The sequence below is a fragment of the Apteryx mantelli genome, chromosome 9 (genome assembly GCF_036417845.1).
Source record: "Apteryx mantelli isolate bAptMan1 chromosome 9, bAptMan1.hap1, whole genome shotgun sequence".
NCBI lineage: Eukaryota > Metazoa > Chordata > Aves > Apterygiformes > Apterygidae > Apteryx > Apteryx mantelli.
Window position 1 is genome coordinate 31793277 of NC_089986.1, and position 24316 is coordinate 31817592.

The following is a 24316-nucleotide window of genomic DNA, read 5'->3' on the forward strand; positions in this document are numbered from 1 at the left end:
CCGCCGGTGCGGGCCAGGGGAGCTACGAGGGCCGCGAGCGGGCCCGAGGCGGCACAGGGGCTGCCGAGGCTGCCCCGGGGCAAGGGGGCGCGGGCGGAGCTGCGCGGCGCAGCGGGGCGGCTCGCTGACCTGCGGGGCGGCCTCTTGCGCGGCGGCGGGGCCGGGAGCGGCGCGGCGCGGCGGGCGGCGGCGGCGGCGAGGAGGGCGCCCAGGGCCCCCAGCAGCCATTGGTACATAGGCCCGGCCGCCGCGGCGGAAGTACGCACATCCCGCGCGACAGGCCCGCCGCTCCCCCATTGGGTCCCGCGGCACGCGGCCTCCCGCCCCCCAAAAAACAGGGGCGGGCGAAGGGGAGGGACAGTGCGCCTGCGCGCAGGGAGGGGGGGGGGGCGCTGCGCGACGCTCGGCGCATGCGCGCTGCTGCCGTTTCTCTCTGTGAGGTGCGTTATGGCGGCTGCGGGAGGGTCGCCGTCTCGGCGGGCCTGGCCCCTCCGCGCAGGGAGGGGGAGGAAGAAGAGGAAGAAGCTGAACCGCTGAGGGAAGCTTTATTCGGCGTTTTCAGGCTTTTCCTGCTTATTGGTGCAGCCTCGGGAAGCGCCGGGGCGCTCCTGGGCCTGACGCCCAAGCCTCTGTGTGGAAAAGAGGGGAGAGCTCTGCGCTGAGGCCTGCTGTGCTCCAGCGGTTTCACAGCCCCTGGTCCCGGGAGGAGGCAGCCTGGAGCTGCTGGGCCCTCCCCAGTCCTTGGCTTCCCTGGTCTTGTGCCAGGGAAGGGGGAGAGAGGCTGCTCCTGCCCTGTGGGGGAAGCGTGTCCCACCCCAAAGGACTGGAAGAAGTCTTTAGCCTAAGTAACACTGCAACATTATAACTAGAGGAACAAGGGTTAGGGAGATCAGCTAGCTCTAAGAGCATGTTGGAGCCAGAATCTGCCTTTTTCCCTGGCTGTCTCCATGCAGGTGTTTGGGAAACTCACATCCTGGATTTGCAAAGTCGTCCCTTGCAACGAGTTTTTGAGCCCGTTCTCTCTGCTGCTCCCTCTGCTTTTGCATTGCTTAATGATTTGCTCAGTGTCTTAAGATTTCTGGAGCTGGCAAACTGAAGTTTCTCTCATTGTTTACACTCCTGATTGATAGGTTTGGCTTGGTATTAGAGCAATATGTGGTCATGCATCACTATTAACAGTGGTTTTCTGACATTGCACTTGCACTCGCTTGTGCTAGCAGACAGTCACAAGAGAGGAAGTGTGACAAATACTGGCTATTATCTTTGTGATGGAAATCACCACTTTTGGACCAATTATTTGGATAGTATGAAGAGGGTTCATTGACCCTTTTGGCATGGCTGCATGAGAGGTGGGGAGGGCTGGGAAGACTTCTCTTGCCTGGACCATTACTCAGAATCTCGCAGCAGTTTAGTTTCAGATTAACATATGACTTACCCAATGTGACTGCTTATTCCTTGGGTTACTCAGTTTCTCTCCATGGTTTCGTCAAACAGACCATGTGTTCAGGAATAGGGGTCATGCCTATCCATAGCTAAAGAAAGCTGAGGTGCTGCTGCTTGACCTTTAGAGTGCTCGGCTGCTTACTGGGTATGCTCGCATGCTTTGCTGTTGCAGAGATGCCAATATCTACATTATGGGTTCCTCTGGGGAGGAAAAAAAGGCACCTTAAAAGTGAATATTTCAATGGCTTCAAAAATCAGCTGAGAACGAGATCTCCCACCTTTCAGAGACAAGAGATGTCATTCTTAGCTGGGCCTTTTGACTTTTTTTTTTTTTTTAACCCAAAGCATGGTGGGGGTGGGGGGTGCCATCTATTTAACTTTGTCAAATACATCTTTTCCAGAATGGCCACTCATTTTTCAGGAGTCAGCATCGCTGCCCCTCATGATGCAATAACTCAAGGGTGCACTGGTAGCTACACTGGACACTGAGACGATCCACTGTGCTGGCAGCAGGGGATGCTGCAGGCATTGCTGTAGCCACCTCCTGGAGAGACCTTCCACATTAGAGTTGAATCCAATTTTTTAAGTGTAAGAAAACTAGACTGCCTTAAGGAAGCTGCAGAATAAAGTGTTAATGAGCCAAGTAGACTAATGTGCTTGGAAGAGGGAAGGTGCTTTCACAGGATGCACTTGTTGCAGGAGGTCCCACTAGTTGTTCATGCCTGCAGGGAGTATAAATGATGGTGGTGCAGAGTCTTGTTATAGTAAAATGGCCTTGCTCATTACACTAGGCATTTAATTAATTACCACTCCATTTATGGTTCAGGGCTTTGGCTAAGGAAGGCAATGACTGAGACTTGGACCCAAAACTGTGATTTGAGATGGGTCAGCACCCAGTGGCACAGGGACTAACGCAGCATGTGGGTAGGCTTTAAATGAGGTGCAACAAGGCCTGCATAGGTCTGAGAAGCAGCCCGGCAGAGGTCACGGCAGCACCATGCAGGGCCTGCAGCAAACCTGTGGCTTGGAAATACTTCTTCCAGTCAGTTATTCCATCTTTCATTTCTGCACAGGCTGCATGTTTTGGGTGAATCCTGCAGCAGAGAGATGGAGTAGGTGCAAGGAAGTTTGTTTAAATCCCTGCCTAAGGAAAGGCGTGAGGTTTAGCTCTGCAAAGTCGAGACTTACCTGCAGCACTCTGCTGCTTCTGTGCACAGTGAAAGCTGCAGATAGAAAGCAAGAGCATTGAACTCGCCAGACAACAAAATGCAATCCAGTGATCATGGAAAAGAAAGCGGCTGGACTTTTGGGGAAGGGGTCTTCCCTGAACCCAAGGCAGACTTGTCATACATAAGGCTCACTCAGTTGTCCTGCGCTTCTTGCTTCCCTGTCTGCAGGTGATGTGCTGGGAGCACAGACAGTGCAGTAGCTTCTCTCCTGCTCTGGGACCCCCCATGCCAAGCACAAGCATCCAGCTGGCTGATGTGCAGTCCTGGCACAGGGAAATGGCAGCAAAGCAGCTGGGGAGCACACGCGTTGGAGCAGGGTTCATGAAGGCAGGAGTTCCTCTAGCAGGCATGGTCACCCCAGCTGCAGTCTCCCTCATCATGTGGTCTAACCCATTGCAGAAGTCTTAAGGTTTAGAAAAAAAGATGAGAAATCTGGTCAGGAAATCTGTTTGCTATTTTAAACAAGCTTCCCTTATTTTAAACAAGCTTCTGTGTGCCTCCTGATAACACCACTTCCTTATCCTCACAAGAATAGTGCAAGGATAATGATTTTAATGCTTCACAAAACATCTGTGTTAATGACTTTGAGCAGGCTAGAAAAGTAACTGTCAGTAACAACAGGGTTAATGCAACTGCAAGACTCATTTTGAAATCCATATAAGCCTGCGCAACCTGAAGGATTTGTCACAGACACATGAAGATAGTTAACATGGAGTTACACGATCATGATAAAATAATTCCACTGAATAATTAATTTTGGAGATAGATGAATGATTGGTAATTTTAGGTATATGAAAGCATAACTCTAATATACTTTGTCATTAAAATCTCTTTATTGTACATGAGTTTAAGATGATGACAAAGCGGTATTATATCTAGATAGATAGATAGGTACTGTGCCCTACAAAGCAACCAGTGAGTGCTGCAGTAGCCTAGTAAAGCACTGGCCATCTAGTCAATCTAGCTGTCACAGCTCGTGCTTTCAGTTACTTCATACAAATATTGGTTCCCGGTTGCAAAGAGGAGGAATTTAAATTGTGGGTTTGGAGCACAGCGCTCCCAAACCAGCAGTACGAGTCTCAGCAACATACATTTGCTGATGCTTTCACATTCGGTTACTAATCTTCAGAATTCTTTGCCTTGGGTATAATCCCACTAAATATGATTCAATTCGTCAACATAGCTACCTTATGACTAGTATGCATTTGGCTGGTCAGCCCATTTTATACAATCACACTCTATCAAGTGGGATATCGTGTGACAGCAGAAGTGGTTGGAAAAAATATTTTTCACCCCAGATAACTCTGAGGCTGAAACTTGCTTGCTGTTTTCCACTGTCCCAACTCAGCAAGATTACACTTTATAACACGGTGCCTGTAGTTAAGGTGCATTTATAATACTGCTTCACATTGGTTATATTTTTTGTTCCCTGTAATTTACATAGCTGAAGGTTAGGTTCACAGCTTAATTCTTTATTATCCCTTTTAGCTTCCTGGTCAGTATGTGCATAAATGTAAGCACATCTCTATTCAGCAACCCGTTCAAGCACGTGTTTACATTTTGCTGTAGCCAGTGGGACATATTTCATTCAAGTGCCCGTGTCTCCGATGTGTCTGGCTGGGTAATCTCATGTGCATGTGAACATGAAATGTGACAGCACATTGTGGGAGTAGAGATGACTTTTCTTTGAGGACCTCTCAGCTTGTCTGTGCTTTCCCTGTAGAATGGCTGCTGTCCCTTCTGTAAGCAGTCCAGAAGGCAGACTCCATCTTATGCCCACGTGTCAATCTGGGTAGAGTACAGAGAAGCCATTACTGTATAAAAAGCATATTTTTAAAGCACCAAATTCTGTTTCTCAAGCTCTAAAGTTGCAGGGCATTGACTGAGCTCCTACCTCAGCTAAGAAGGGCAAATCTGAATTCATACCTGTCTTCTCATCTGCCCACTAACATCTCCAAGACATTCTTCCTTGCCCAGGGGCTGTCATCATGTCACTTTTCGCTCAGCTGAGAAGGTCCACCACTGCCTTCTCCACCCCTCTGTGGACTGAGAAGGACGCTGGAAGCAGGGCAGGGGATCCCTCAGCTGGCTAACATCACGCTTCCTTGGCGATCGCCATAGCAGGTGCTGGGGTATTTGGGCGCCGGCGGGCTGGTGCGGATTGCTGCCATTACCCGAGCGAAGGGGCGACGGCCCGCAGGAGCTGCAGCAGAGGTGCAGCCAGCAGTTCGATCGTTGGAGCCCCTTCGCCCAGAGGGAACACAGGGCATTCAGGGCAGGTCTCCAGGTGAGCTGTTAGGTCCAAATGGCAAGTCCCAGCTGCCCTGGTGTTCCCCCACAACCCCTCCAGCAGAGGAGAACGTCACCAGTGAGGAAACCCAGCAGCTCTCGAGGGGAGCAGCAGCAAACCCACCGGCTCTGCAGGAGCAAAGGGGCCAGGGTGGGAGAGCGGCGGCCTGGCAAGGTGGGCAGGGGGCACCGTCCCATCCATCTGCCCCCGCCCCGCCATCTTTTGCCAGCACTTGGACCTGGCTTTTATTTTTGGAGTTAATACAGAGAGCAACTGGTCATTGGCGGGCAAGAAATCTGGGAATTTTAATGCGGACCATCTGGAGCGACTGCTCATGTCGAAATGTTCGGGCGGTGCGGTAATTGCCGCGCGCTCACAGGGGAAGCAGGGGGAGGAGGTGGGCGCTGGGTTTCCGTCGGCTCCCGCAGCCCCGTGCGGCGCAGAGCTGGGGCGCCCGCTCCCCCTTTGGGGCGGGAGTGGGGCCGGGGTGGGGGGAGAGGCCCGCTCTCCTCCAAGGAGACCTGGAGGAATGGGCTCCATGAGCATGGAATCTGCGTCACCACGGCAACGGGCTGTGGGGAGGGCAACAAACAGCAGCCCAGGAATGCCGGCCTCGGCCCCGGGCCTGGTGGCTGGGTCTTGCGGTGGCCCGCGCCGCCCGGGGGACAGCCGTGCTCCTAGCACACGGCCGCTTCTCCGTGTAAAGCCTGAAACCCTGCTGCCATTCCCGGGTTTTCCCCTGACGTCTCAAGGAAGGGAGAGCGCGGTGGCCGAGGGTGGCCAAGCCGAAGGCTGCCGTAGCCGTAGCCAGAGGCAGGAGGGAGACGCCAAAGGAGATCGTGTCCTGAGGGACAAGCGCCTTCGTTGATCTCTGAGCACAGGCATCGCCCCGCTGGGATGCTAGGAGGCATTTTTCGACCATCCCTGCTTCTCTGTGGAGCCAGCTCTGAAGGGAAGGGAACTGCTACGAAGCAGCGTCCAACCCCTGCCCTCGCCTGGGCCGCCTCACACTGCTCCAGCCCCTGCCCTCCCCTGTGGTGTCAGCCCAGGCTCTTCCCACAGCGGCTGCTCCTTCTGCCCTGCGAGGTGGCGAGCTCTGCTCCGCTTTGCTCTTCCCGTACTGCAGCTGCCCGCAGGGGCCGGTCGGCTCTTCCCACCTGTCCCTGAGCAAAATCACACCTGGGGTCTCAGGCCCTGCAAGAGGAGCACTGAGCAGCCCTTGCAGCTCCTTGTTTTCTTGCAGGTGATCTGGAGGGCCCTCAGTTCGTAATCACAGCTATCTCCAGTCAGGGGAGCCCGTGGCTGGCTTGCTGGTACAGTCTAGTGGTGGGGTGTGGCACTGGGAAAGCCTGGCATTTCCTATGGAAATCACATTTTTAAAAGTGCTGCAAACCAAGATCCGCAGCTCTTGCTTCACAGAAAAACTTGGCATGAAAACAGACTGTTTAGTCAAGGCCTCCTGCTTTGCCTGATGTCTTTTGTGACTGACAATAGCAATTCTTCTAACAATGGGCCTCCCAACCATGGTGCTCCCAGGGGTTTTATCCCTGACCCTTTCTAACACAAGCAAGCTATTATATTTGACCACCTGCTTCCTGGATTCAACACTGTTTATCACTTTTCATCAGCAGTCGCCAGATTTATGGCCTTTTGCTAGCTCATCCTGCTCCTCGTTTCCTAGCTCCCAATGAGTCAGATTCAGCCATCTATGGTGGACAGCACCGTGGAGCTGGTCTCTTGCTGCAGCGCCTCAGCAAGCTGTTAAAAACATCTGCCATTCCCACTGGTGACGCTGCAGCTCTTAGCCCTGCCTTGCAGCTCACCTGGGGGCACAGCTGACCTGTGACACATGAAACATATGGAGCTGGGATGAGGATGCAGCTGACAGCGGTTGCATTTGGAAACCAACCAGTCCCAGCGCAGAGCTTATCTGAGCTTGTGTGTGGTGGCTGCTCTCTCGGGTCTTTCTCTAAGTGGCTGTTCAGCTGTAAACTGTGATTTTATTTGCTTCCTGTTAATGAGGCGGGGTTGTTACTAGTGGGCCAGGTGTTATTATCGTGAGATGAGCTGAATGTGTCATTCTTTTATGATTTAAGGCAAACAACAATATTGCAGTGCAGATCTGCACTGAAAGTGTCTGTGAAAACAATGTTGGTGACATGATGACTCACGTCTCTGCAATGCCCCATTAAATTTGCTAAACACAACCAGCTTTTTTTCTTGCTAACTACAGAAAGCCCCACAGATTCCAGCTGGGATCTCAAAGGCAAACTCAGCTTCTTCTTGGACATTAGACCTTTCAGTAACCCTCCCGCCAGGCACCTGTGCAAGGCTGGCATCCTTGCACAATGTGTGCCACCCTTGTCCTGTTAGTGGGACTGCCTGTAGCTTAGGAAACTACTCTTGGTGAAGCATGGGAAAGACTCAGCCCCAGCCCATTCTATTGCAGCTGTACTGGCTTGGCTGGGAGCAAGAATTAACAAAATAAAACATCAGAACTGATTGTTCTCATTAAAATCTGCAGATGTGACTGAATGTACTCTGCCATTTCTGAAGCACAGGAAGAAAACGCAGTTTTTATACAGTCATTTCTCACAACTGCACTCACAGGATCCAGTCCTGCAAAGTGCAAAGCAGCAAAGCCTGCAGTGTATTTAAGCACATGCTAAACTTTGCAGACACAGATTGCCAAGCTAAAAATCTCTGAATCTGAGGACTGGGCTTGCAAAAGTCTCACAAAGTTAAGATGCTGGCAGGCTCCCAGGAAGGGGCAAACAGCAGGCAGCACACTCAGCAAACTTATGACCACATTAGGGTGCTTCTACTCAGTATTAGAAGGATCCTACTGGGAAAGCTGGCAGGAAACATGGTTAGACTCAGATGCCATAAGCAAGCAGGAAGGCCACAGACACTGACACATGCAATCACAGAAGGAATGCGGAGCAACACACTAAAGCAAACCTATTTACTGGGACAAAAGAAATTTCTGAAGGATGCATTCATATCCAAACCATGATCTAGCTGTCAAAAGGTCTCTTGGACTTCTGCTGCCATTGGCTGATGATAAATGGAGGCAGGAAAGGGAGGAGAACAACAATAAAACTGCTAACAGTAAGAGTATGATTTACTGAGATGCAAACTCTTGATAATTTAGGTCATACTCCTGCACCTGGATCCCGCGGAGCACCCGTACAGCTACAGGGAACTCCGTGAAAGTTAGGGCTGCAGGAGGGGAGCTGCAGCCAGCTTTTGGGGCAGGCAGCCAGACTCATGTCTGAGGATGAGCTGGAATTTGGAGTAAACACGTAGGGCGATCTATATCTGCTTAGTGCTTGACAGGGAGCTGGCTGAGTATGTAAATAAGCATTTTACTCTGTGATGATCTTAAGTACCTGCTTGTCGTTAACTCTCACTTTCAACAGATGACTTATTTCCTTATCAGTTCCCTTCCCAGCTCTTTCAGAAACTGTCCATCTGGAAGTGGGAGCTGGAGCTTCCAGCTAGGACTGGTAGCTGGAGTAGGAACAAAAATGGGCAAGCTATACATAACCAAAAGAGGTCAAATTCCATTTTCAGTGTGGTGGTTTGCACAAAGATCAAAAGGAGCCTTTATGAGGCAACTGATCCTTTCAGAAAGAAGAATGTTTTCAGCTTACTAAGACTTTGGAGCCTTCTAAATCTGTTGTCCCGCAGTGTGTCTTCCTCTTCTTTTCCTAGAGAGATTCAAAGCCTGTCCTAAAGTCCAGATCAGCCTATCACACAATGCATAGTCAGGACTTACTGCATTATTGTAAATTTGTTGCACAAATAATTTGACAAAAAGGAACAAGTTCTGGAAAATACAGAAAGAATGTGAACTCTGTTGAAAAGTTGTTTCTTATTGAATAGAGGAAGTTCAAAAGAGGGTAAGAGAAAGGGGAAGCACATAATTGGACTTTTTTTTTTTAAGAACCCAAACAACTTAAGTGCAAGTGCTATTTCCCTCCTAACTTTCTCAGGTTCCTTTGCAAGCCCATGCATGAAAAATATTGCTACTGTCCAGTTTGCCAAATATCAACACCTGGGAAACAACCAGTGAGTGAGCTTGTCAAACAGCCCACTGGGTCTCCACTAGGTAGGGTATTCTACAGAAGTAGCTGAACCTATCGATGGGATCTGACCTGCTCTAGCTTGCCCAATTCTGTTCTTAGTCAACTCTGATGGTGTTTGGCCTCAGGGGGTATTTCAGTGGGGAGCTCCCAGGCTGGGGGTGAGCAGTGTCAGGGGAATTGCTGCATCTCCCGAGTTAGGATGGGGAACCGGAGAGGATGGGAGTGTTTCCACTGACTTTGGACAGCTATAGAATAGGCTGGGAGGTAGCATGCGTCTACCCTGGAACAACGACCTGCACTCTCAGACTTGGGGTCTAGTGTAGAGCCAGAACAGCAATCGTTCCTGCTCTGAAGGGCTTGGATCAGGCATTGCACTGACTCAGCCAGTGACCCCTGCCTGCCTTGCTAAGGCACAGGGCTGAGAGTTTCCAAAGGAAAACTCGTATTAAACTCTGCCAGAAGGCTCTGGTGACCATATGGACCTAGGAGAGGGGTGGGGGCCAGCTATGACCTTTATTGTGCTAAGGGCACTGTGGCTGACCCTCTTTCCTGCCCCTCCAGAGTGGCTTTTCCCATGCAGTTCAGGTTGTTCCAACCAGTGGTCAGGACTGTCCACTAAATGAGACAATTAAATCCTTCAGTTCAGGTTTTAGTGTTTCCATGTGCTGCAAGTATCTTAATCTCGTCTGTTTGGGGAATTTTTATCCCGTGGATCCCTTGGTATGCTTGGAATGTTTGCTTTTCCTACTGTGTGCGTGTGTTTGAGACACTCCTGTAAAAACAAGAACTTCCTGCCTGCCTTGTAAATCTTTCGCTGATTGGCGGAGTCACCTTCAGTGATTAATAAATGGGTGAGCTGAACCTGACACCCCTGGGGAACTTGCTCCCTGTAAATGCCCAGCACACAAGTGTGAGCGACCCGCTGGGCCAAGAGAGCTGCTCAGTAAACAAACTGGCCTGTCTCCCGATCCTGTTGAGGAGATACAGGCAGTGACACCATTTTTCGGTAAGAGCCTGGGAGAGGAAGAAATGAACGGAAATTCCAGCAAGCGAAGGAAATGTACCGGAGCACCAGCACTTCAGAGGCCTTTTCTATTGTATCATTGACAGCACAGCTAAAACATGCTGTTCTGCTGGAAGGTGTTCACTTAGTGGGCAGTCTAACCCTCCCGCATTAATTTGGCCTGGGGAAGAGTGATGTTTATCTGATAAGAAGGTGATGACTTCTCCAAGGGAAGGGCCCAGGAAATTGCAAAAGAGGAGGCTGCTGAGAAGGCCAGGACCCTTGCCGGTGCACTCAGGCACTGCCGTATACCAGGTAGTGGACACTAATACAGGCAGATGGATTAGGAAAGTGGAGCGAGATACAACATAAGGGATGGCAATGTGAGTTTTGATCTTCGGAGACTGGGGTGTCACTCAGCTCAGCCACACTCATTTTCCGTTTCCTTGGTTGTCCACTACTTGCCCTTGTGTGTCTGGTAGGGGAAGTTGAATAAGTACCTGCTGGAGGAGACCAACCCTAGCAAAAAAGCTGGCTCATAAAGTAGACCTACAGGCTGTGAACCATAGAGCCTGCCACGAACTCAGCAGCTAAAGCAAGAAGACCTCCAGAATGGAAGTCTGATGAAAACTTGCAACCAGAGAGACCTTTCAGTCCATCCTGTGGCTGAGTGTCACTGTTTCTGACCTATAATTTCGAGGCCCTGCTCTTCCCACTTGTTCTTTGTTTTTCTCCATTGCTAGGTAAAACATCATGCTGCATGCCAGCTGAAGACCCTGCCAGGATGAGAAGTTCCAGGGACAGAGACCTTCAGCTAAGTGTTACAGCTAAGCAGGTAGACACAGATGGTCTGTATATCCATTCCAATGGAGTAGCAGGAAGAGGGACAGGTAGCAACATGGGAGTGCTGGAGACACACATCCCTGACTGCCCCTGAAAAGAGCAGCCAGTGTGTGTGCCTGTGGGTGCTCCCTGGGCTGAGGTGTAGAAGGTGAAAACCATTCCTGCCATGCACAGCTGTGACAGAGTCTGACAGAACAAGAGGCTCCTCCAGCCTATTCAAAAACCCTTTCCTATGCTCAAATAGACAAGTTCCTTTTCAGCGCTGACAGCCTGCCTCACTATGTGGCTGCTGCAGTGAAGTTAGGAAACTCTGACGATTTGAGTTATTTTTCTCTTTTCTAGGAAAAAAGATTCCGTGACGAATTTCAAAAAATGGAGACTTCTGCCATTGCTCAGCTGACCAGCACAAAGCTTCCAGCTCCCAGAGCCACAGGGAACAGCAGCCACTGTGGAGACAGGGAGTAAAGCATGAAGACAGAAAAGTATGAAAAAACACCCAATTTCAGAAGGGGATGGGTGCTGGGGGAGGAATGAGGAACCCTAAGGGCTTGATGTGCTGGCATGGGAACCCTGCTCCAAGACAAAGTGCTTCCAAGGCTCTGACTCTGTTTATCCTACCAGCTAATAAGTAGGTAATAGCCACTGAATAGAGTTGTTCTCCTGGAGCCCACCTATCAACACGCATGTTTGTCCTAGTGATAGGTGAGACTGGAGGCAAGACAGGCTGTGAATGTCTCCCTGTTACGTCTTTCCCTAGAAATGCTGGGTTTGCAATTGGTCTTGCTCTGGTTTCCACATGTAACTCCTGCGTTGCCTCAGGTGTTGATCCTCCCTACATTTGCTGGCTGGAGGGAGGAAACTATACTGAGATAGGTGCTCTTAGCCTTTCCCTTTCCACATCTGCCCCTGATGCTGCCCCAGTCATTCTCACAACTATCAACATGCACCAGAGAAGGAGCTCAAAAATCTGTGATGAGGGGGTCAAGGAACATTTCGCACCCTCTTTGTGCCCACACAGGGTTTGCCTGGAGCTGCATCTAAGTAATGAACCTTCCAGTAATCCAGCAGTGTGTTAGCAATAACTCGCCTGGTAACACCTTCACTGTCTCCATGCCACGGGATGTTCACTGCCATTAAAGCATTAACCTGGTGTCTGGCACATTGTTGGCTTGTGCTTTCACCACAGTACAGTTTCAGCACAGTTCCTGGGCACAGTTCAGGTGTTCGGATGCTACAGGGACCAGTCCCAATAGTGATACTGACCTAGGCTGTCCTGTGCTGACTGGCCTTGGTGCCCAAAGGCAGTCCAAGGCACATCTAATTTGTTGACACAGAGTAGCCAGGAAGCTCTCTGCACTGCTATGAGTCCAAATGAGCAGGATGGGGCCTGAGCCATGGCATCAGCTCAGCTCAGCTAGCGAGTGCTGACACAAGGAAAGCACTGAAGACAGGCCTCCTGCAGAACTCTGCATCCTCCCTGATGGACTTTGGGTCTAAGAGGTGCAATTTCTTACTGAAACGATTTCTGCAGCTCAGCCATCCCTACCTTCTCCATTCCCTTCCTTCCCTACCTTCTTCCTGTGTGGAGTTTCTGCTGTCCCAGCTGGGCTCAGCTGATGCCCTGGGGAGGGCATTCATTGTGCCTTTATCCCCTACCCACCACCCCTGTTTTCCCATGTTTGTAGGAAGTCTGTATCATTGAGAGCTCCATGTCTCTGTGGGCATAATTGAGCAATGTTTTCTAAATTCACCAGAGGGGACAGGCTGATCGATGCACAGACACTCCCCTGCCCCAACCACATCATCTTCATCTCCAGAACAAACCAGAATAACAGTTCAGAGAGTTACAGGGGCAGGTACAGGGACTCTCCAAGCCTTTGTGTCTCCAAAGCCTGGAAAAATAGGTGCTGAAAGCCTGTGTCTGGCAGCCTTATGCCAGAAAGTCAGGCTGTGATAATTGTCAGACTCAGGCTTCAAAGTCAGAGCAGCAGGGAAGCCATGCTGTGACAGCGACAGTGCAAACGCACACGCCAGGAAGCCCATCATAGTCCCGGGGAGGGATGCTCACCCCCTCCATTTGGAGGGGGATGCACCACCACAGAATTATGTGATTCATCTTCTGTGCTCAGACGAATCACATGTGTCAGTGCCTTTGCCACCAAGCTGGTTTCCTTAGCAGCCTTGAGCTGAATTTCCCATGTTGTGTTGGCTCCCAGGAACTCACACATCATCCGCTGTGCAACCAAATGCTTACTTGTATGCACCACAAGCCAGCCAGCTCCTGCAGCATTAGACAAAGTACGAAGACCAATAAAACTTTAAACTGACCTGTGAACAGAGCCAGCAATAAAGTCATTGAGCCCAGTCTTTGGGTCATGGAATTGCACATCACCAGGATCTCTCTTTTTTCCCCAGGGATGCCCAGAGGAAGGGTGGCAGGGTGGGCAGGGTGCCTCTCCCTGGGACATGGCAACCCTCCTGGGGGAGGGTGGTGTTGGCTCATTCATCTACATCATGCAGGAGCGTGGGCAGGCCTTTGCAATTGCTGTACTGGGGCAAGCTAAACCAGCATGGTCTGCACAGGGATCACTGCCCACCACCCATGGGACTTCACAGTTTGTGCTCTTGCCCTCAGTCCCACTTAGACAATTAGCCCTGCTGCACTTGGACTTGGTTATCATCACCTGGGGGCACTAACAGTAACAGCCCCTGTTCCACCTGCCTGCTATTGTTTTGCTAAGATAATTCCTGTGGGGGGAAGCTGCATCTTCACCCTGCCCGGAGCCTGTCTTATAGACACCTCCTCCTTTCACGAGAGTCAAGCAGTCCTCAAAGAAATGGAAGAATCATCAGAGCTTTGAAGAGGTTGGCTGTGTAATTAGTGTAGTGATAAGACATCATAATCTCTACGGTGTTTAAATGGGGGAAAGAGGAAGATCCTTCCTTCCTTTCTTCTTTCCATCCATGCATCCACCTACCCATCCATCCAATGTTCCCAGTGTATATTCCATACTCTGCTCTAAGTTTGTCTTTATGATTTCTCAGGCAGTTAAAAATCTGCTGCTAGCTAAGAAGACTGGCCTCATTGCCACAAGAAGAAATCTGTTGGAGGAGGAGCTTTGTGGGGGTTTTGGAGAATACCTGGTCTTTCTCTTTTCTGTTTTTGTTATTCAGTATTTGCATGAAATTTTAAAAGCGGGCTGCCTGGCTCTGGGAACTCTTTGGTGGCTCCTGTTTCCCTTGTCTCCAGTGACAATCTGCTGTATGAAAACTCCTCTCACTTCTGCACAGGGGCTGATGAAACAGCAAACAGGGCTGTGGGTTCAGCTCAGGATCCCATATGGCTGCCTTGATATGCGGAAGACAACTGCAGATGTGGGTGCACCAGGACACACTCCCTGCACCAGGCATTGATCAGCCCACAGAGGAAGTCCAAAGAGTGCTTGGTGCTTTCTACTCCTGCCAGAGCATGGCGAAAGCAAAAAGTCCTCCTTCCAAATCTCAGTTTTCTGTGACTTCCAAGGAAAGGGCACAAGATGTCAGGGATCCAGTGGGAGCTGCTGCAGATGAGTGAGTGTCATCCATGACAGATGAGGCTTGCGGCATTTGCTCTGCTCTGTCTCTGTGAAGCCCTGCCATATTCTTACATGTTGTTCCTTGCAGAAGTAAAGCACTTGAGGTCCAGCAGCCCCTAATGCACCCACCAGTCCTGTAGCACTTGCTGGAATCACCCTTGCAAATCCTGTTCTGCCCTGGGAGGCTCCAGGACTTGGACACTTCTGCTACAAACCAACACGATGGCCTCCCTCCTGCCACCAGTAGACAGCACCAGCAGATTGCTGCTGCTGCTTATACTGGCCATGCAAGGGGAAGGGGAGGTGTGGAGGGCTCTGATTTATGCAGGTGAATTTCTTTCCATCACAGTAAAATGCAAACCGTGGGCTAACACTTCTCAAGGAAAGCCACATGGTTCAGTGTCTCCCTGAGATAATTAACTGAAGTGCCTGAACCTTGAGAGAAATTGCTCTGTGGCGGCTATTCTGCCAGCACAAATGCTGCACTTGTAGTGGGAGTTCAGTGGGAGATATTTCTTATTCCACATTCATTTAGCCAGTCTATGTGTTGGAGACAGCTATTTGACAGTTTGTATCATAAAGCACCATCATTAGGCACAAGAGTTAAAACCACCTCTTCCTCCTTCCCCCCTGCCCCCCCCAAGCATGACTCAGATAGGGCTGCTCTTCCAGGATGACTGTTTCACACTGCTGATACATTTGGGAACGCAACACTGAGCTGATTTTGCTTTGGCTGTGTCCCTGGCAGGTTATGCTCATAGCCAAGAAGATGTGGAGCTTGCTTGGAGTCCAGATGTGTGCATTTATTCTCATCACAAGGGAGCGATGGGAAATAAGATGGCTGGCATTCCTCTGCCCCTCGAGCTGCAAGCTTCCCCACGTCCTTTTGCAGGTGATGACTCCAAAGTAGGGTGCTGATCTAAACACCCCTTGGCCACAGAGAGTGGGCATAAATCTCTGGTTCAACCAGAAAGCAAACACCCTACTAGCGAGGGGGTGCATCAAGGCATAGTGTTCTTGCATGAAAAGACCTACGCCAAGGTGTTCCTCTGCTGCCCTGTAGCCACCCCATGATTGAAAGGTGATGGAAGGAGTCACATCGACTTGAAGGTGGTCTTGGAAAGGACACGGCAGGCAGAAATATGTGTGCTTCAAACACGTGGATAGGGAAGGGACACTGCCTGGAGTCAGGGCTAGGCTGGGGACCAGACCCCAGCGCCTCCTGCTGAAGTTCCTACTGATTTGCAAGGAGACCTGCTGGGAAATCACTTCAGATGCAAAATATAAATAATTCAGGTCGTCTTTGCTGTTGCCAGTGGGCACTGTGAAATTTTTGCCCTCTCTGGGATGGATTTTCACCTCTTTGTAGAGGCAGGCAGAATAGGAACCTTGCTGCCTCAGAAAACTGCTAACAAGATTCTTTGAGAGCTTTTATCTACAAGTTGTGTTGACTTTTCACATTTTTCTCCAAGGGAAAAGGAATGTTTTCAGGTTTCAGAAAACAAAAATGCCTGTGTCTCTTCCTGGCCATCAAAAAACATTCAGAGTTTTCTGGTTCTCCAGTGAAAACAATTTCCCCCCTTGAAAAAGCTCAGTCTCGTGATCTTCCCAGTCTCCTTCCAGTCTTATCAAGCCCTCCACAGAAAGGCTGCAGCCAGCTGCAGGGCCAAACCTTCCTGTGAGAGGTGTTCTGGGAGCCAGCATTGGCCCTGTAGAGCCAGCAAAGGCAAAATGGTTTGTGTTGTGTTTCAAACCAAGGCCCTTCTCCTGTCCTGGGTGAAAGCACCCAGCTGGGTTGGCATCTGAGTCTTTCAGAGCTCTGTCTGGTGTAAGGTCTCCAAGATGCAAACACAGAAGTATTTGGGCCACTTTCATGAGAAAAAAGATAAACATGGGGTTTCTGAAGCATCAGGAGCTGGGTTAGAGGCCAACTTTAAACACTGGCTCACAGGGGAACCGTGATGGAGAATGGAGCAGCAAATTGCAATAACCTATTAAAAAAAAAAGGCATGGAAATTAGAAATTGAGGATGTGTGGGCTTCCAGCCCTTGGCACTCCCCCGGCCCAGTGCCCAGCAGACAGATGGAGGTGCCACCTCTCGCGGTGACCCTGGAGGTACTCCCACTGCACGGGGCCTGCTTCCAAGAACCCACTACTTCATCCCACCAGAGGCGTGGGAGGTTTCCTGCCAGCCCTCCTGCAGGCAGGAAATCGCACCCAGGGCTTTGCATTTCTCAGGGATGAGTGAAAATGCCTCAAATGTGAGAACACGTCCAGATTATAGCCGGTGGGGCGAAGTGCTTTGCTATGGAAATGCAGGGTAGTGTCCCCTGGGGCTCTCCGAGTGCACTGATGGCTCTCAGCATCTTGTTATGAAACAACAGGCGGCTACGCTCAACCTTTATTCTTGCTAACACTTTGTTCACGGGACAGGCGAGTGAAAATAAAGCCCTGGGTCCTGCGATGCCTAGGACGGCAGGTCAGGAACAATGAGCCCATTTCAGGAAACCAGGAAATAAAGGAGCAGGAGCTGAAAAGGACAATTTAACATCCAGGAATGGAAATGATTCATTTCGGGAACAGAAATTTAAAATACAGAAATGAGGAAGAGAAGGACCCTGGCCCCTTTTTAACGGCCACGCAGCTTTGTCAGAATTTTGCACATTGTCCCTTGCATTTCCTATATCGTTCCTTATGTCAGGGCTTGGCCCATGTCACCTGTTTGGCAGGTCTGGAGGCTGGCCGGAGCCACAGCCCTTGTGGGTGCAGAGGCATGGAGCTACGGTGATGCGGAAGGTGGGACAGGTCTCGCTCACTCCTTGCCCAGCTCCTGCAGTGTTGGCTTCCCAAAGGCCAGGCAAGACCTGGGGGTTGTTCATGCCATGGGGGCTTGGGGTGGTCCTGGAGGCCCTCAAAGTGGCTGGCAGAGCTGGACTTGGCAGTGGAGTTGGCAGTAAGGTTTAAGCTGTGTCAGTGCAGAAGATAAGCGTACACACACCCACACAGACTCACATCCCTGACTGTATCATGCTCATGGATCCATGTTATCCCATGGATGAACAGCAGCTAGAGCTGTCTGTCTACACAGGGAAGCAACTGTTGTGTTCCAGGCCCCCATTAACCCCATCCTCCCCTATCCACACGCAGCCCAGCCTGGGGATTTCCCAGCTCTGCTTTTTCCCTCCCCGGACTCCTGCCACTCCAGAAGCCAGAGAAGGGGCTTTGCGGACGCACCCATGGCATTGCCTTTGAGGGGGTCTGATCTCTGGAAAACAGCAGCAAAAAGACCCTCGCTGGGGAGCACAGACCTCAGGCAGACTACGCAGGTGCCTGGTTTTGGGAAAATCCCGGCTGCATGGCAAACTCTCCTCCCCTGGCCCAGGAGTCCTGGAAAGCACCCACGAGGAGGCACAGCGGGAGAGTCGGGTCACACTGCACCTGGCAGGGGACAGCAGGAAAATGGGAGCTCCCACCACAGCCCCCGCCTGCCAGCTTACAAAATCCTCTGGGCGCATGCTATGAAGACTTTTGACCACAGCTATAGCAGTACACATGCCTGGGTACTTACCACCCGCAACTACCCATTTGCCACTTCAAAGCCTATATGACGAATTACGCTTACCTAATCCTTAGGCTGGAAGTCTCAGCAAAGCTGTTTCTTGCTACTGGCTAAATTTTTGCATGTGTAGCCAACAGACATTGTTGTAACACCCACAAAGAGACTCTGAAAGCAAGCGTTCACTGTAATGGGGAGGGAGGACAGGTCAAACCCTTGTGGGAAACTTAAGGAGCTTGCTTGCAAACTTCAGTGCCTCTAAAGAACTCTCCTTACCCTGGAAGCTTAACTGGTGAAAGATGCAATCTAGCCAAGCCCTGTTTTGGCCAGTGAATGCCTTTGTCCTGAGTCGATCGCTGATGTTCTGCTGCAGGATTGTGGCACCCTCGATGCTTACTTGCTGGCTGCAGAGATGTCACTCTTAAGTCACACATTTGCTATACTTTATGCCTTCAGAAGAAGAGAAGGGTTCAGCTACACCCAGATGAAGCATGGGGCAGAGACTGAAGTCAAAGAAATAGGAGGCTGAAAAGAGAGATAGTGGGGCAGACAGGGAAAGGACTACCTTGTGTGGAAAAGCCAACCTTGTATGACTCTCACCTGGGGCCAGACCCAGCATCCTCCCAAACAAGTGAAAGTCTCTGTGCTGTTTGCAGTGGGCCCCAGGCCAGACGTCAGCCCTGTCTGAGCCAAGGAGAACAACCTGCTCTTTCCTCGGGAGATGCTTGCACCCAACTGCTCCCTTCTGCACTAGCCCTATTGTCCTCTGGAAGATCACCAGCAGTGTCCCAAATCCTGAGCCAAGCAGCTCATTCTTGTACTCTGGATCATTTTTCCTTATTTATCTTCCAAAATATTTCTCTTCCATGTCTAAAACAGCCCAGCTCCTGCCTTCCCCCCAGAGCCCCACCTTTCCATATATTTCTGCACTGGGTTTTTGTGATAACCTTCACAGGATGATGTTCTCTCACTGAGTAAGATCCATTCACATGTGCTGCTTGGGTGCTGTCAGAAGTCTGCAGTGAGTTCGGTTCCTGGCGCACGCTGAAGAGGCAAAGCTGCTTTGCAAGGCAGACGTCCTGGCAGCAGGCAGCAGCCGCACTGGAGCTGTGTCTCAGGAGGAGGCTGCCTGCAGGGCTGTCTGCATCAGCCTCTCCCCAGCATTACTAATCCTGGTTCCCCAGTTGCTCCAGCTGAGCCCACGCTGAAGCTGCCTGGGTTTCCCATCGAACTGGAAGGGATGTTTCCTCCCCTTCCTCCACTGTCCTTATCATAGAGCCTTATCAGTCACTGGCTTGCAGGCAGTGAGAAAGGGAACAAGGGAGCTGGGAAAAAAAACAGAAGGGGGAAGTCATTCACACCTGTGTCTTTCCCATTCACTTTGAGGATGTGCTCCCTGTGCAAGTCAGGACCTCGGCAGCCCCACATGAGCACTGGGAAAGGCCCAGGAATGGGATTCTCTTGGCCCCACCTTGCAATGCCATCACAGGCCACACGTTCTGCTGGTGGCAGAGCTGGGATACTCCTAAAATGATGCAACTCCTATTTGGGATTGCAAGAGAGAAACCAATATCACAGGACATGGAAGAAGAGTCCTGATCAGGCCTGACATGTTTTGGGGGTGTTTCCAGGACCAAAGGGACAGTGGATGCCCAGGCAAGGATGCCGAAGCCCCTTGGTAGGGACCAATGGCCCATGCAGTAGCTCCAGCCCTTGTGCACTAAGGCAGCCCCAAACTACGCTGCTTTCATTTCAGAGCATTTGGCTTCAAAGTGCAATGTCCAGGAGCTACTGCACATTCAGGTGCTTGGAAAAGGGGCAAGAGTGCAGAGCTGAGATTAGTTACTGCCTCCCTGCCTAAACATCATTCATCTGGACATGCGAGCTACCCCATCTGCTGGGGAGCCAGGCCTGGAGGGGGGGGGTGAGGGGCCAGCATCCACATCACCTGTGGGTCACACAGTGGTTTTGAAACACCAGCCTACATCCAACTCATGTGATGGAGAGAAGAGCATTGACAGCATCCAGGAAAACTGGTGATGGAGATGCTTGTATCCGTACAACAGTGGTGCTCCCAGAGGCACTAAGCCTTGAGGGGAGCATGATGTAGTGGTCATTTCTGCATATGGCACGGCTGTAGCACCTGAGGGAGGTCTGCAGAGCTGCTGGTGGTGGAAGGATTGAAGTCTGGCTGGAGACAGGGCATACAGAGATGTGCATCCATAGACTTGACTCCCCAGGGGCTGCATCCTGCCCCCTCTGCATTGAAAAGTCAGGGCTGCTCTGCAACAGCAGATCAGGGGGGATTTCCTCCCCCATTGCATGCCTCCCAGCTCAGAAAGGGCAACTGGGCCTGGCAGGATGGGGTGAGCTCAATGAGCACAGACTCCCCATGGATTCAGACAGGCAGTCCAGCAGCAGAAAACACCAGCTGGGAATCTGGCCACGGGACTGCACAGTGAGACAAAAGGCTCAGCCAGATGTGGGGTGGCTGGGGCAGGAGGTGGGATCTCCACCTCTGAGCCCAGCTGGGGTTTCATTCCTGAGTGCCCTAGCAGCAATCCCTCCTCTGCGATGTAAATCACACCATTGCCTTGTAGCTGAGACACCTAAAGGATCCTGCAGAGCCTCCAAGGTCACATTTTTTTAAGAAAAGAAAGCTTGCAGATAGGGTATGTTTTTGCCCAGGAACAATTCAGATTTTGTCTGCCCTGTGCCTCATCTTACAGCCATGTGAGCAGTTCGGTTTTGCAGTCTGTTGTTCCCAGGAACTTGCAAGCTCTTCTCAGGCAGCTGGTGGAGAAGTAGTTGATTTGGGAGGGAAGATTTCAGATTAAAGTGTGGGGAAATGGCAGCTGAAAGAGAAAAGGGACAGCTGGAGGTGTTAGCAATATTGTCCCCATGAGTATTGCTGGCATGGGGCTGCACCCTGTCCTGGACCCCACGGCATGGGGGCTGCACCCAGCCCTCATCCCCACAGCGGTAAAGACATTGTCTGGGAGACCGTGGGGCTTGCCATTTAAATGCTTTGGCACATCACTGATGGGACCTCAGTGGGTCCAGCGAAGGGCTACTAAGATAACTAAAGGACTAGAGCATCTCTCATATGAGGAAAGGCTGAGAGAGCTGGGACTGTTCAGTCTGGAGAAGACTGAGGGTGGTGGTCTTATCAGTGTGTATAAACACCTGAAGGGAGGGTGTGAAGAGGATGGGGCCAGACTTTTTTCAGAGGTGCCCAGTGATAGGACAAGAGGCAACGAGCTCAAACTGAAACACAGGACATTCCGTCTGAACACAAGGAAAAACTTGTTTACTGTGAGGGTGACAGAGCACTGGAACAGGTTGCCCAGAGAGGCTGTGGAGTCTCCATCCTTGGAGCTATTGCAAAGCCATCTGCGCATGGTCCAGGGCAGCCTGCTGTAGGCAGCCCTGCTTGATAAGGTGGGGTTGGACTAAATGATCTTTAAAGGTCCCTTCAAACCTCAACCATTTTGTGATTTAGTGATTCTGTGATATTCAGAGGGCATAAAGCACCCAATGCCAGGTTGTTTGCACACCTTTGGGACCCTCTGAGTGTCCTGGGTGAAGGGTATCAGCTCAGCAGGGGGATGCAGGCTCCCACCAGCCAAGGAAACATGGGCTGAAAACATCCCTGGGAGCAGGTGGGCTTGCCTTTGGGTTGTGTCCCAAGGGAAGTAACCGAGGTCTGACAAGTGGGCTATTAATAGTGTCTAATTCGACAGCCACAGAGCTGTGGGTAGGCAGCCTTGATGGCTCAAGCAATTGCGCCTCTCCAAGACCATAATGCTCTGACACAGCCCCACACACTCGTTTTCTCCAGCTTCTCATCAGCACACGCTGTGCAGGAGCATCCCTGGGCCACCCGCTGCCCACTCCTGGCTGTATCAGGGGAAGCAAGTCACTGCTGCGGAGGCTGTGTCTGCTCGTGTGGCAAAGAGAAGTGCCCAAGCACAGCCTTTGCTCCCTGCCCGAAGACCCAAGTGCCCCTGGGGATGAAGCTTCCCCTGCCCTGGTGGGAGGCAGGCTGGGAACTCCCTCCGTCCTGTGCCTGGCACAGGACCACTCCACACAGCCCCGATCCCAAGCACTGCCTCGGCGACATGGCACCGGAAGAGCGAAACAGCCCTTAGGTGTGTCCTTGAGCCCCAGCCTTCTTTCTCACCTGGATACACTTTGAATCAGGAGTTTGAGAAGGAACCAGATACCTGAAGGGACCTTTCTAGGAAAAATCGCCGCAGAGCAGTTTGGAGAGTTCAGCATCCCAACGGTCCTGCCATTGCACAGCCCAGTGCTGGGAACTTGGCACCTGGCTGGAGACATGCTTTCCCCATGAAAACAGTCTCTCCAGGAGATGCACTCAGACTAGCCTAAAGCAGACTGCAAACCTTGTTTTTGTCACTAACATCTTCCTCTCCTTGCCAAACTGCCTGCAACTTCCCAACTCTGATGCTGGATTCGGAAAGGCTGAGGCATTTGCAAGCCAAGGTGATCTCATTCTGGGAGTATTTTCTTGGCTCATTCATCTTGCTCCAACGCCTTGCAGATAAGGCTCAGCAGTGAGGTCAGTGGGAGGGTTTTGCATTGCGGAGCAGTGTGTCACGCAGGGCGCCCAGCACACCAGCACCTGCATTCGCCTGCCTCTGGGCCGCTGCAGAGAGCTCAGCGCAACTCTTCAACGCCAAATGCCCTCATTGCCCTGGCACAGAGCTGCCCAAGCTGCTTAGCCATTCCCACCAGGCTTTCTTTCTGGGGTTGAGGCTGAAGAAAATTTTGGTTGCTTCTCCCAGATATGAAATCCAGTCCATCACTTTCTTTCTCAGGTATTTTTCTGTGTAAGTTTGTTCTTATGTCCCTCTGCCAAAACCTGTTAGTTCTTCTGGTCCATATGCAATAACCTGCTCTCTCCAAAGTCCCTCCAAAGCAGGAAGGGTAATACAGGAGATACCATTTCTCTCAATGTTCATTTCAATGAATCGAGAATATCATCTCGTGACGAAGAGGAATATGTTAAGAGTCTTGTCAGCAAGACAGCGTTGAGACGGTCACTAAAAAAACAGAAGAGTTTTAACCTCCAGGACAGAAATCAGCAACTGCAAGCCACAGACAGCATCCCGAACATCACAGCTCTGACAGAAGAAGAAGCAGTGTGCCTACCAAATGGTCCTCTCTTGCACAGGCAGTAATTCCCTTTCCTTTGCTCTCCCAGCACTGCTGATTCGACCAGAGGCATTAGTGCCTACCCCACAAAACAGCAAAATACAGGCTCTTCGACAGGCAGCTTTCTACCCGCATGCTTCAACCTCTAACCTGAGAAACATGAGCACAACTCTGAGCAAGAGCTGCCAAGGTTGCGGGTCTGCGGGACAGGGCTGGTTCCCTCCTGCGTGTGTGCGTTCAGCCCAGCAGAGGCACTCATGAAGCATGGGTAATGCACGAGGTGCAATTTGTTTTTTAACTTCCTTTAGAAGAAAATGAAAAGGTTAAAAAATAAGAGTAGAGGATTTTTCCTCTTCAGATCACTTTCCAAATTGTTATTATCAGCCCAGGAGGGGTTTCCTGCTGCCAAAAATAGAACGGTGTTAAGATAGCAAGGGAAGGGAAATGGGATGACGCAGGCGTAGATAAGGCCAGCGGATGAGCCAAAAGAGGCAGCCCGGCTGCAGGGGGGAGCCAAGACGGTTCCATCAGAGCTCTGGTTATCATGGTGCCTTGTAGATGTTGGATTGCTGCATCCCAGCTGGGCAACACACTCACCACTGCGGCCAGGGGCTCCAGCCCTGCCTGAAGAGCAAAGAGACAGAAGGGCCCCGGAGAACAAGTTCCTTGCTCTGCTGCAGACCATGTGAGGTGGCCAAGCCTTGCTTGCTGCTGGCTTCATTCTCTCGAAGCACTGTGTCCATCCGCATGGCTCCTGGGCCTCAGCTGGTTTTTCCAGACTCAGCATGTGTTCGGACACACAGGAACATGGGGGGGAACGGTGTCGAAGAGAGACACCTCTGTGTGCGCCCTCCTTTCTTCCCTGCAGAAAGGCAGCAGCAAGGGCAACCCGCAGCTGGGTTTTGGGGTATCGCCTTTACCCGCAGGGCCTGTGCTGATTTGCACCCACTGAGAGGCTGGCTGGGAGGATTTGACCTGTCATCAGTAAAAATTTGCACTGGAAGCTCTTGTTTCTTAGTCCTTTTACTGCTTGATGGCCTCTCCAGTCCTAAATATAGGTTCAACACCTACATCCCTGGGGACGCTGTAAGGCTTTGTTATGCAGGAA

The 24316-nt window shown here is 51.1% G+C and overlaps 1 protein-coding gene across 1 annotated transcript in view; it reads right to left on the reverse strand.

Annotated features, from left to right (window-relative positions):
- Positions 1-13127, reverse strand: part of LOC136992655 (sentrin-specific protease 2-like) — a 33406-nt gene extending 20279 nt beyond the window's left edge. Inside the window, exons 1-3 of the mRNA XM_067302210.1 lie at positions 12968-13127; positions 2632-2666; positions 130-317 (exon numbers count right to left, since the gene is read on the reverse strand). Coding sequence (XP_067158311.1) covers positions 130-317; positions 2632-2666; positions 12968-13127 — 383 coding nt within the window. The remainder of the gene's footprint in view (positions 1-129; positions 318-2631; positions 2667-12967) is intronic.
- Positions 13128-24316: the final 11189 nt, after the last annotated feature.